At 43.3% G+C, this 12250-nt stretch overlaps 1 protein-coding gene across 4 annotated transcripts in view; it reads left to right on the top strand.

Annotated features, from left to right (window-relative positions):
• Pou2f1 (POU class 2 homeobox 1) overlaps positions 1 to 10984 on the top strand; it is a 142708-nt gene extending 131724 nt beyond the window's left edge. For 2 of the 4 annotated variants that reach the window (XM_087579916.1, XM_087579917.1), the window contains exons 16-18: positions 178 to 844; positions 2070 to 2141; positions 9496 to 10984. In XM_087579916.1, the coding sequence (XP_087436042.1) occupies positions 178 to 488 (311 nt within the window). In that variant the 3' untranslated portion in view covers positions 489 to 844; positions 2070 to 2141; positions 9496 to 10984. 4 annotated transcript variants of the gene reach the window in all.
• The last annotated feature ends 1266 nt before the right edge of the window (positions 10985 to 12250 follow it).

The following is a 12250-nucleotide window of genomic DNA, read 5'->3' as shown; positions in this document are numbered from 1 at the left end:
AAATTGACTTTTCAACTCTAAACAAGCTGGTGTCGGTACAGCATCACAGTGGAGGGAAGAGTCAGGAACAGTCACACTCTGCTACTGAGTCGAAGTTAGCTGATGTTGTCAGCTGTGGTGTCTGGCTTCTCCAGGATGAAGTTTAATGTTCTTCTGTTTTGGACTCTTTATCTATAGCTCTTGCTTCTAGTGGCTCTCTTCCAATAACATCTCTGGATGCAACTGGGAACCTGGTATTCGCCAATGCAGGAGGAGCCCCCAACATCGTGACTGCCCCTCTGTTCCTGAACCCTCAGAACCTCTCTCTGCTCACCAGCAACCCAGTAAGCTTGGTTTCTGCCGCTGCAGCCTCCACAGGGAACTCCGCACCTACAGCCAGCCTTCATGCCTCCTCCACCTCAACTGAGTCCATCCAGAACTCTCTGTTCACAGTGGCCTCTGCCAGCGGGGCTGCCTCCACCACCACAGCTGCCTCCAAGGCACAGTGAGCTGGACGCAGAGCTGGGGCTTTCCTCACTGCAGGGTGATAGGCTGGCTATCAGCTGGCTAAAACATGACGCCTGTCATTGGCTTCCTCCCACCATGTTGTGAGGATGAGGAAGACATGGAGAGAAGAAAAAAATTACACATAACAACAAAAAAAAAGAATGGAGACAGGACAACGTTTGCCTAATTTTATAATAAAAACAATGTCTTTTCAGGATTGCTTCATGGATTGGAGAACTTTCTAACCAAAAATTTTAAAGAAAAAAAAAAAAAACAGAAACAAAATATCAAAAACAGACAGACAAAAATAAGTGAAAGGACTACTTATCATTTCCAGCAGTCATGGTGACAAGCTAAGGTGGGTTACCAGTTCCAGGGGAGGAAAGGGTTTTTTTTCTTTTTGGGTTTTTTTTTTTTTTTTTTTTTTTTTTGTTATTGTTGTTATGTTTTGTTTTGGTTTTTTTTCTTTAAAAAAAATCATTTTTATAGGCCTGTTGTACAGGCCATGAAGTCATAACAAGGTGTTTATAATCGTGTCAATTGTGTTGGGGTTCCTTTCTTAACTGGTACAATTTAGGCAGGCCTGTATTACTGTATCTCTGTTATTGTTTATATATATATGTATATGAATATATACATATATGTATATTGAACATGTTTATCTCTCGCTCCTGGATCCTATTTCAGTGAGCTCCACACTGTGGGGAGGGAGGGTTTGGGATAAAGGGAGACTTACGTTCTTAACTTTTGGGAATGTTCTTGCTGGTTTCCTTATCCTTACAGAGGTGCTAGAAAATGATTTTCTTTTGCCACTTATGCAAGAGGCTTGGTGCAGAAGCTGAAGGCAGTGTGTGCAAACACTCCTGCTTCACACACGCCCCTCCCCCATCAGGTGGTGCCTTTGGAGCACTTCTGTGTAGGAAGGAGTTCCTGCTGCACTGTAGCTCTCACTCACCCCCAAATCAATGAGCAGCCCTGAGGCCCAGACCCTGTGGTGCAACAGTGACGCTGCTTCCACTGTCCACGGGGACAGCTGTGCCTGTCGCAGGGCAGGGTTTGGTTCCAAAGAGCAAAGACTACTGCAGACACCTGACTTGGTGGCTCTCCAATTTCTTATCTCTTTAAAAAAAGAAATGCTCCTACTGTTAGTGTTTGTTTGTTTGCTTGCTTGTTTTTTCATTTTATGAAAATTTTTCATCCAAACTTCCTTTTATTTTCTTAGTCAGAATCAAATTGTCATACTGAAATTGGACAACAGTTCTCTTTCTTGTTTTCTAAGGCAATTCTATTGGACTGTTTTCTACTAATGAGGTATCCCAGAGAGGTCCTCTAGAGAGTCACAGACTTCCTGTCCACCGAGTGGGTCACAAGTTTCTCCAAGCCGGAGATTTTCCTCAGCTCTCTGACTGACAGGCCTTTCCCTGGCTGGGCAGGGATCTGTGAAACCTCAGAGAGATGCTAAGCAGGACCTACACAGCCGCCTGCGTCTCCTGGTTTCTTAGGCCCCTGCTAGGTAGATCTGATGACGACATACGTCTCCTATTTTATGTAAAAAAGTGATTTGCTCCTGTAATTGTTTTCAGGGTGTTTCTAGACTACATAAATGAGCCCATTGAAAAGGAAGAGCTTGTGAAAATGGATGAAGATGGATGAGGGTAATTTAGAGTTTAAATTCCCCATTTGCCAATGTCCTCTTGTTATACTATCTCTACCACAGTTTTCCCAAATGACTGGATCACTGCAGTGAAGCTCTCAGTTGCCCTCACTGCAGTGAAAGGGTCCCATCTGGTGTCTGAGGGCACTCGCTTCAGTCCTGGTGGTCTGCACTTTGAGCTGGGAGTGGTTCTCCTTCTGATACTTTGCTTACGCCACAGGAAACTTGGATTCTGTGCAGTTGTCTGCAGAGAGAAATTCAGAGAGGCAGGGACAGACACAAATGTGTACCTTCTATTGTTATTTTTCTGTTGGGAGAAGGTCATGTTAAAGGTCAGAAACATTTTTTTTTTTTTTTGGTTCCTTTTGGTTATTTCCCAGAGTCTTTAATTTTCACCCCTGAATAATTTCTTTTACTGTAAACTTTTCCTAAAATCCCTCCAAAAATCAGTGAGCTGCAAGCAGGGAAGCTAACAGATGCTCATCCACCTGTTTTGTATGGTGTGGGGGTTTTGTTTGTTTTGTTTTGTTTTTTAAACTAAGCTTGAACCAAAGTCAATTTTTAGCAAGCTGCTGTACTGATGGACTAGTTGTGATGTGCAGTTCAAACACATTGAGGAGATAGATGCTACTGACAATTTCTTACTCATTTTTCTTGATTAATTTTATGTGAAAGTTGCTGCTTGTTTTTAATCTTTTATGTTGGTAAATTGTAATATCCTCTGGGCAGACATTACCTTGATTTTAGCTACTAGTTTGTTTAAGTCAGTGTGTAAATAGCATGGCGTGTCAGTTACTGCTTCTCCCCTCCCCACCCACCTTTTCTCTCGTTAATTTAATGTTTTGTCTTGACTTAACACTCTAACCTTAGTCTGTGTGCATGGTTTTATGCTTGTCAATACTGTTTCTGCCCCTAGCAGAGAGTCCCTCCCTTGGGAGTCAGGAGGTTAGGAGGGAGAATTCAGGGAGAGAAATGCTGATTACCCACCTGACAGATTAGAAGTTATAGCACTAATCTCCAGAATTGCTACCAAAGGAAGTAGATCCCAAGGGGCTCTGGCCCAGGGGTTAAGGAGGACAGAGAAAGACTGTTTATTTCATCCAATGTGATTAAAAGAGTCTTTTTCCCAAATAAGAGTCCCCTACAGACTTTGATTTTAAAAATGATAGTACATTTTAAGTTCTAGCCCAGTGGTCCGTCAGTCCCTTCTCTGTCTGTGGTCTCTAGTGGGTTTGAGAAGGGATTGCTGCCTTTTCATGTAGTTCATTTTTGAGGATAGACTTTAAAACCAGCATAAATACTGTATTGAGAAGAAGGATCTTTAGATAAAGATAACTTTAATTTTTCCCTACCCTTTTTCATGTGTTTAAAATTAAGTTGTGAAATGAAAGGTACTTTATACATATGTACATGAAACACTACTAAACTCTCTGGGGGTGTTCAGGCTACAATAGCTTCCATCACCACTCTAAATGTTCTGTTAATGCTACTATATTAAACCCTTGGCTAGTTTTTACTTGATACCATCTTGGTTTTTTTTTTTTTTTTTTTTTTTTTAATGATTTCAAATGCTCTTTGAGCTGACAACTATCTTCTAAGCTAAAGTACTCAGACTTAAAACATTCAGCTGCCTTTTTCTGAGAGAGTATAGATACTAAAGGGGTCATCTGACTAAAAGAAACATGCAGTCGAGAGTTTCTGCGTTTCCTGAATAAACGCCAGGAAGGTTGTTATAACCTGTTACTTCATTCTTCCTTTCTTCCCCCTGATATTTATGCTTACTTTATTTCATCCCTAAATTTAGTTAACACAGAGTAAGCCAAAGACAAATTTTAAATACATTTTTAGGGACACTATATTTGCCTGTGATAATGGGCCCTCCCTGGAGAGTAGTGAATGTAACTGTTTAATCCTGTTTAAGCAATGCAGTTTGGCATAAACTTTATTTATTTCCTGTGTAAATCTGAATGACAACAGAAAAATCTATAAGGCTTCTCACAAGAGCAGTATTGCTGTTCTAGGAATAGTAAAGTGCTCTGTTACCTTGAATGTCTCTGAAGCCCTATAGGCAGCTCCATAAAATGAGGAAACATTCTTCCTGTCCATTTACTTGCTGGTGTCTGTTGTCAGGAAGGTCAGCACCATCCTGTTTATGTAACTTGTGACTCCAAAATGGAACCAAAGGAATCCGGCTTTCATCTTGCGTAGGACCAGCCTGCTTATATTTCATGAGCTTTATTAGACATTTTTTAAAGGGACAATATCAATCAATTGAAAGGGTTTGGGTGTGATCATCTTGCCAGTATGTTCTGTGTTGTTATTCATTTGTTTTAGGGAAAAGCACAATTATACCTCTCTAATATTATTGTGTCTATTATCTATCCTTCGATTATTAGAAAGATAGGGAAATAATCTCTTCACTATCCAGAAGCACAGGTTTTTGCTTGACAATATTTCACTTCAGCTCAGTCATTAACATTTAACTTGCTGGAAATGCCAGGTACATTTGTAAATATAGGGATGTTATGGAAGGAAAAAATACTTTAGTTCCTAGTCTGACGTTCTTCATAAGCCATGTCATCCTCACAAATCTTTCTTGACCAAGAGAGAATAGGTCGTTGAAGTAGGAAGGCAAACAGACATCTATTTCCTGTTCTTCCTCAAGAGAGGAGCAGTGCTGCCCGCCCTGGTGTGCAGAAGGCAGTTTCCTGCTGGCAGCCTGGGCTGGCCCAGCCCTGAGGAACTCGCAGACCAGCCTATGACCTGAGCACTTGGTAATGCAGAAGGAAGGGCCTCGGCAGCTCAGTAAGAGAGCCTGAACAGAAACCCTATGTTGGCTTCTGAAGTTGAGGAACATGAAGTGTACTTACTCCTCAGACTCTATTAGAGCTGTATACATTTAAGATTACCAATGCTAATGTAAGAAAAATACTTAAAGACCTGAAACCCATAATTGTCCAAGTGGGCAGAAATTGATGTAATTATTTATACCTGTATGAGTTCACTTTCATTTGTGGGTGTGAACAGCATTTACCATGTCATATTGTTCATCTAAAGAGACCCGTGACCATTTTGAAGTCATTTTCAGATACTTGTGAAAATAAGGCTTTCTTAATATTTTTGATTTTTGAGGAAGAAAAGAAATTCTTTGCCATTCTTCTGAGAGTAAGACACTGTCCCACAGGTTTGCATGGATGACACCACAATGTACACACAAGCATCAATAGAAAAGGTGGAGATGGGTTACTTTGATTATTAAAGGTTGGTGGGCCACTCCCTGCTTCATCCTCTCTTCCTCTCTGGAGAGTAAGTGTGAGGTTCTACCAGGGTGGGCAGGGAGCATCTTCCTCAGAAATCATCCAGTCCGTACCCAGTATGTGCTATGATTTGTGAACTAGGGTTTCTTCTGACCATCATTCTACTCATGACCAGTAAACCGATCCGTAGTCTGACTCCTCTGCTCTTGGCCTCTGCTAGAACCAGTGAGCTGGAGTATGTCACACGTGTCGATATGCTCAGTGACCTGGATCTCTCTGCCTCTTTTCCTCCCTCTTTGTTTTGAATGGTGGAACCTTAATCTGTGAGATAATGCTCGTGCGTAACAGCTTCTGGCACCTTCATAAAATACCTCAGCGTAGCTTAGCATTGTTACAGAACTGGTTTTAGACTGAAAAACCAAATAAGTATAAGAAAAAAATCTCTATAAATAGTGGAAATAATTCTAGCTGTAGTGTTTAGTTGAACTAATGTTTATTATGGTTGATAAACATGATTGATGCTGTATGCATTTGGGATCCTGTTTATAGAGTTAGGGAGGGTTGGGTTGGGAGAAAGGAGAAATTGATTATGTTAGAAGGAAAATATTGCTTGTGTGTATTTGTTTTTCTTTGTATCTGTCTTGCCAAAGGAAACTTGATATTCCCTGTGAATGGGTTGGGGGTTTGAGGCCTCTATATGATCTGATATGCAGCACAGTATGCAGAAACAACCGTGCAGGTGATATATGGGGTGTCCAGTAGGTTCAGGGTGCCCAGGGTTGGGGGCAGGTTTACAGCCTTCCTGTCTGTGGTTTCCATGCCTTCACCCCAGACCTGCCAGACTCTCCTGATTGGTGATCCCTTACCCCTGCACATAGCTAAAGCTTAGGCAGAGGAAGGGTGCGCACATGTCCCGGTGTGCAGAGGAAGAGAGAGATGGGCATGGACCCGAGGGATGGAGAGGAAAATGACAGTGAGATGAGTCCTCTTTTGTCATGGTAGTGAATGCTGTGCTGGTAGTAGCCCAACATTTTTAAAACTTTATTTCCTTTTCTTATACCAAGGATAATTTTGTCTAGACCAAAACACAGACGAGGAATCCAAGCCAAGAAGTCGAAAGCTAACCACACACTTGGCGCCTGTAATGAGGTGGGGCATTTAAGGATTGGGTGATGATTTAAGGATTGTGGGAAATGTGAACGAGAAATTATATTGGGTTAGGAAAAAATTTAAGACCTTTCTGTCCTTGTTCTGGGGTAGACTTTCTTGGCTTCCTGAGTTCTAATATAAACTATATCTCAAGAACTAATTTTTTTAACATGTCCCTTCTCACAGAACTTGAGTGGGATTTGATTTTGATACCAAAGACACTGCTGTACATTGCTTATCCTTAAGTTTTCCAGACTCAAAGGCGATAGAGCAAAGCGCTGAGGTTGGGGAAAGCTTCGTCTCGTCTCTGTTCTTCCCTTTGTCCTCACACCTTCCTCACCTTTTGAAAGATGTCTGTTTGGTTACTCTGGCTTTGGGAAGAGATTGATTTTGTTCTTCCCTGCTGCTCTGTGAAGATTGGTAAAATTGCTCAGCAAAATATTGATATTCTTGCTAAGAAAGAATTGTGGGAGTGCAAAAAAAAAATAGTAGTAGAACTTTTATTTACCTTTATCTAATTCATCCAAATAAAACTAGCCCTCCCAACCTGTTAGAGTAACAGTCAGGAGTTAGTGATGAAGAGCAGACCGCAGCCAAATGATGTTCTCTTGCTCTCCTATAGAGCTGTCTTGCTCCACGGTGTCTTTAGGATGTGGCTGCTGGCACGTTAAGAAGTTCATTGGTTGGCATACTTTTGGTTAACACAGACAGGGAGAGAGAGAGGGAAGACCAGCAAATGTGATCAGGTTGCTGAACTTCACGGAAGCTTTACTTGCTATCATTCTGACATTATGTGGAGTAGTGTTAGTGCTGTGTGGCTTTACAGAGTGGTAGGTAGGTTCGTGTGGTGATAGGGATATTGACAGTAAGAGCACTGAAACAAATGCTGTGGAGGAATGGTGTGCATCACGAACACCATTTCAGCTGTGAGAGTGACGCTCCCGAGTGGAGAGAGGGAACGAAACCATTTAGGACCCGTCTGCATCCCTGAGTCTGCCCACACTGCACAGGTCTCCACCACCCTTACCATGTGCTGGCTCAAATCCAGAACTCCGTCAGGAAGAGCAGAAAGCCAGACTGATTGGCTGGGGAGGGAGGACCTGGGGTCTCCTGCAGTTTCCCGTGTCTTCTTCACTTGCCCTTCACTGCAACAGCCACAGCCCCACGGCAGCAACCTCACGCTTCCTCCCTACATTGATAGTGGTATTGAGCTCTGTCGCTGCATCCCAAGGTCTGCAGGTAGCTCAGGACAGTGCAGTTCCAACAGGGAGGCATCTGCATGGGAGCTCATGTGATCTCATTGGAGAAAAGTGGACAGAGTCAATGCCCATCTCCCCCCCCCCCCCCCCCCGAGAGTGTTCGGGGTCTGAGAATGACAGGAGGAAACATAGGAGTGAAGTGAACTAGTTAGTGCTACCCTGGTTAGGTTTAAAGTTGCAAACAGTGGGAGTGGGGGTAGTGTGTTCAAGGTTCTGTGACCATACTGCATTGACTATAAATGGTAAATGGTGAGAGAAAGACTTCTTCCCACTCCTTACCTCTGCTTCTGTGGGAATGTGTGTGTTACTCAGTCCACAGGAGGGCTCCCTGAAGGAAGCATTCCTAGAGTGGCCCTCAGCTATTGCTCTCATATGTGGTAGTGAAGGCTAGGTGTGAGTAAGAGTGGGGTTTCTGCCCACCGCCTATTCAGGAGCTGTTGTGTACCTCATTTCTAACTCTGACTGAGTATCTTGCTTTAACTTCCTCTCAACCCTACAGAGTTGCCAAGTCTGCCCTCCCTCTTCTCAGCAACATAAACTCTGGCCTATAGCATCATAAGACCTGTCACCTGGGGTGGGACTGCCCCTCCCTCAGCCCATCCCCAAGCCTCTGAATGTCTCTGCTTTTAAGCTACTACAGACTGAGGGCAAATTGCAATCTCCTGTTTGTTTTTGTTGCTAGGGATCCTCACAGGTCTTTTACCATGTTCCCCACCACCTTACCTTCCAGGACGGCCAGCTCCCCTCTCCCATCTGCCCCATATTTCTAACTGCTGGCTATCCATCAGCTTCTGACTCGCCGTTCCCCCCTGAGGCCATGGGATTCTGCTCATTGCCAGGACTTGGTAGAAAGGACACCAAAGGTTCATTTACACTGACTTAAGCTACACATTTCACTTGTTTCCTGTGTGACATGACCAAAAAATTTCCAAATATTTAAGTTTATTATTAATATTGTAATAATAATTATTATTTGACAATCTTATATCCGACGGGCTTTCTGGAAGCTGCTTCTCCAGCCCTTTCAACATTTTCTTTGAATGTAGTTCTTAACTTGCAGTTCCCAACCCCAAAGTTGGGGGAAGAAAAAGCTTAGCCAAGTCAGGTCATTATACTGCTGCTATAAGCCAGGGGAGGGTGGTTTCTTTGTTTTGTTTTTCCATTTCCAGCCAAAACCAAAGATTTCTTAATGATTGTATAAACTCAAAACAAACAAAAAAACCAAAGAAAAGGGAAGTCTTCAGCCTCAATCCAGTCTGTGGCATCCTGGCACTTGGAGGCATGCCCAAGGGTAGGTGTCGACACCTCTGGCCAGCTCAGAAGGGCAGCAAGTCTTTTCTAAGTTGAGGGATTCATTCAGATGCACGCTCGGGAGCTTTGACCCTTGCTGACTGACTTGTAAGCAGAGCATGCATCAAGGAAATGGGAACATCAGATTTTTCAAAACAAAAGCCAAAATCCCATCACCACCACAGACTTTATGACAGCAGCCAGGGTCACCACCAGAGCACCAGAGCTTAGCGCAGGGCCTTAGAGCTGGGCACTGCTACGGTGTGGCCATGGACTCCACAGAGTGGGGAAGCTGAAGATGCTGGCACAGGATTGGCTACTCTGCTGGGTGCTTTCACCTTTGGGGCGGGGTCTCAACCCAAGGGCCCTTCTGAGCCTTCTTTCTCTTTTCTGTTACCAGAACTGCTTGGAAGTGGCTGTCCTGTTTGTGAGGAAACATGCAGAACAATGATCAGATTTGTCTTTATCTTGTTTCTAGTTTTGTTTCCTTTTGCAGCACCACTGTGCGACTATGCATTGTATTTCGTAACCTTTGTGCTAGGTAGATGCCTGTGACTTTTTATCCGGGGCGGGTGGGTTGGGGGTTGCAAATGAAGGAAATTTTTACATGGATCTTTTTAATCTCAGTTGATTGGGGAGGGGGGTTTGGTTCTAGGGTCATACAAGCTCTATCCCAAAGCAAAATCCAAATGTTAATAATACTAGCCTGATGCAGATACCAAAGACAATTTCTTTCCTGCAGAACCTTAGACTTGTGTATTAAGTACGATTACCCAGCACTTGCATTAGTCTAACCTCAGTAATTCCAAAGCTTAGATGTATATTTTGGTATATTTCCAGGATATTAAAAAAAAATGTCGTTTAACTTCTTGTTTGTTTCAGTGTAATGCTCTTAAAGTCATAGCATGAAATAATTGCGCTGTCCTATTCTTGGTAGTTTGAAATAATAGTATTTTTGTATGTTTTGGGTGTGTCTATGTATTAACATAACAGTTTTCACTGCCTAGGTGTAATAAAAACGAAAGGTTCTGAGTGTACATACTGTTTGGCAACAGTCTCCACCAGTGCCCATGGAGTGTGGAGTCACTGAGGACTGCCCAGCGGGGGGCTGGTTTTAAAGAGACGCTGATTGTGTTTTTTTTTTTAAGATGTTTGTTTCTGTCTTTAAATATCTTAACTTCCCCACTTGTTTTTTTCCTTTTTTTTTTAATTAATATTAATTCAGGGGTGTTTTTCCACTGTTGTCAAGGGAGGAACACAAGGAAACGGGCACCTTGGCCTCCCAAAATATGTTATTTTATGTACTTTAAAATGTGAGTTTTTGAGTTCTTGTGTGTGGAAACTTACAAGATGATGTACATGATTCTTTCCAGAGTTGCCCAGCAGCTTTAACGAGGCAGTGGCAATTCCTGAGTAGTTAGTTGGGTGTCCTCTACATTTCTCCTTCAGACGACTCTGCAGTCTGGGTGGCTATTGTGTAGCCTCTCTCCCCAGAGTGTCCGTAGCCATTTCTCCTTCAGTGGGGATGTTTTATAAGATTCAGCTGATAACTCAGAGCACTGGCCCTCGTTATCTGTTTTTCTTGATTTGGAAAACCTGAAACCCAAACAGTTGTACTTGCTGGGATCAGCTCATAGCTCCAGAGGCCCAGGAAGCGGTGGCTGTGAGCGGTGCTGTCTCTTTAAAAGTGCCCTTGATGTGATTCCCCTCCTGGGCTGCCAGAGGGGATAGGGCTTGGGAAAGATTGTGTGGGTGCCAGTGAATCAGAATGAAATGGTGGGTTTTATGTAGATGCATTTGTCTGCTGTAATTTTTATATATATTAAACTTACTGTAACTGTACAGTTCTGATTTCTGTTGTAAAACATTAAACCATTTTCCAAGTGTTTTCACATTGTCTTTGTCTCTGTGAGGTTGCTGCCTTGGTGTTCTGGTGCTTTACATAAGCATTGCACAGACATTTACACAGGCCCTCCAAAACACTTCTCCCACGGGTCTTTCTATGAATCATGGAGTCCTAAGCACCTTAGTCTTAGATCTCCCCTGGCTTCCTTAGTGAGCTGTGGCCACTGTGTTTCCCTTCTCCAGACATCAGTTGGGTTTAGTGGAACCCTGAGTTGAGTAGTAGTCGGCTCCTTCAGAGCTGACTGCTTTGTATGATCAAACACGAAGGCCCTTGACTGATCCTGTAGGGAACTCCTCAGAGCTGACTCACTGTGTGTAACTGCTGACTGGGGTTGAACTTGGCTCTCCAGGCTCAGTTGTTTGTCTGCCGGGCTCAGGAGCCTCTGGCATTTCTTAGCAGGCCCTGAACCAGGAGTGGTGGAAGAGGATCCTCTGAAGGTGGCACGTCCCAGACGGGCCCTTGGTCCTGCTGTGTGCATAACTAAGTTCCTGCCTTCTAGACAGTTTAACACCTGGTGCTTCATAGCTCTCTGATGTCATAAGGAAAGTAGAGTCCTAGAATGTTCCACAGAGATGTCTTGAGCTTTTGGAGAGCTTTGGGAAGTGCCTCTGCAAGCATGTGCTAACGAGAGCCCATCTCAAGAAGACAGAGTGTGAAGCCAAAAGACATGTGGGCCCTCTCTTCTGCTTATACGGCAGTCACATTAAATCCTTCCTTTCCCTTCTAGTACCTGTGTCTTACATGTAAGTCTATAGAGTTACTTTTTAGGTAATGTCAAAGTTTAACATCCTCTCTGGTAAAGACACCTTCTTGCATAAGAATGACTCTAGTAAGCAAACGCTGTGCCGTCCCTCTAAAGAGACTGGTCTCCCAGCCTCCTTTTAGAAAGTAGCAATATTCTAGCTGCTTCCAGGGCCCCATAGGAAGCAGAGCTCCCCTCAGGATTGGTGATCAGCCTCTGCCCTGGCTCTCTATTGGTTCCAAAGACCAGGAACTAAACCTGGGTCATCTGCAAGAGCAATGTGTGCTCAACCTCTGAGCCATCTCTCCAGCCCTTTTTTTTTTTTTTTTTCAGACACACGTCTTTACATTTGTAACCATGAAATAGACTGCTTTTGTTTAACATGTTTGGAACCCTCTGACCTTACAGCTAGTAGTATCTAGAGTGAAAGACTGGTCATGTTATGGAAAGTTCAAGGCCAGGCCTCAGACAGGGCAGGAGACCAGCCAACGTCTGAATCCTGAGCAC

The sequence above is a fragment of the Rattus norvegicus genome, chromosome 13 (genome assembly GCF_021556685.1).
Source record: "Rattus norvegicus strain SHRSP/BbbUtx chromosome 13, alternate assembly SHRSP_T2T, whole genome shotgun sequence".
NCBI lineage: Eukaryota > Metazoa > Chordata > Mammalia > Rodentia > Muridae > Rattus > Rattus norvegicus.
This window is presented reverse-complemented; position numbering and strand designations above follow the sequence as displayed.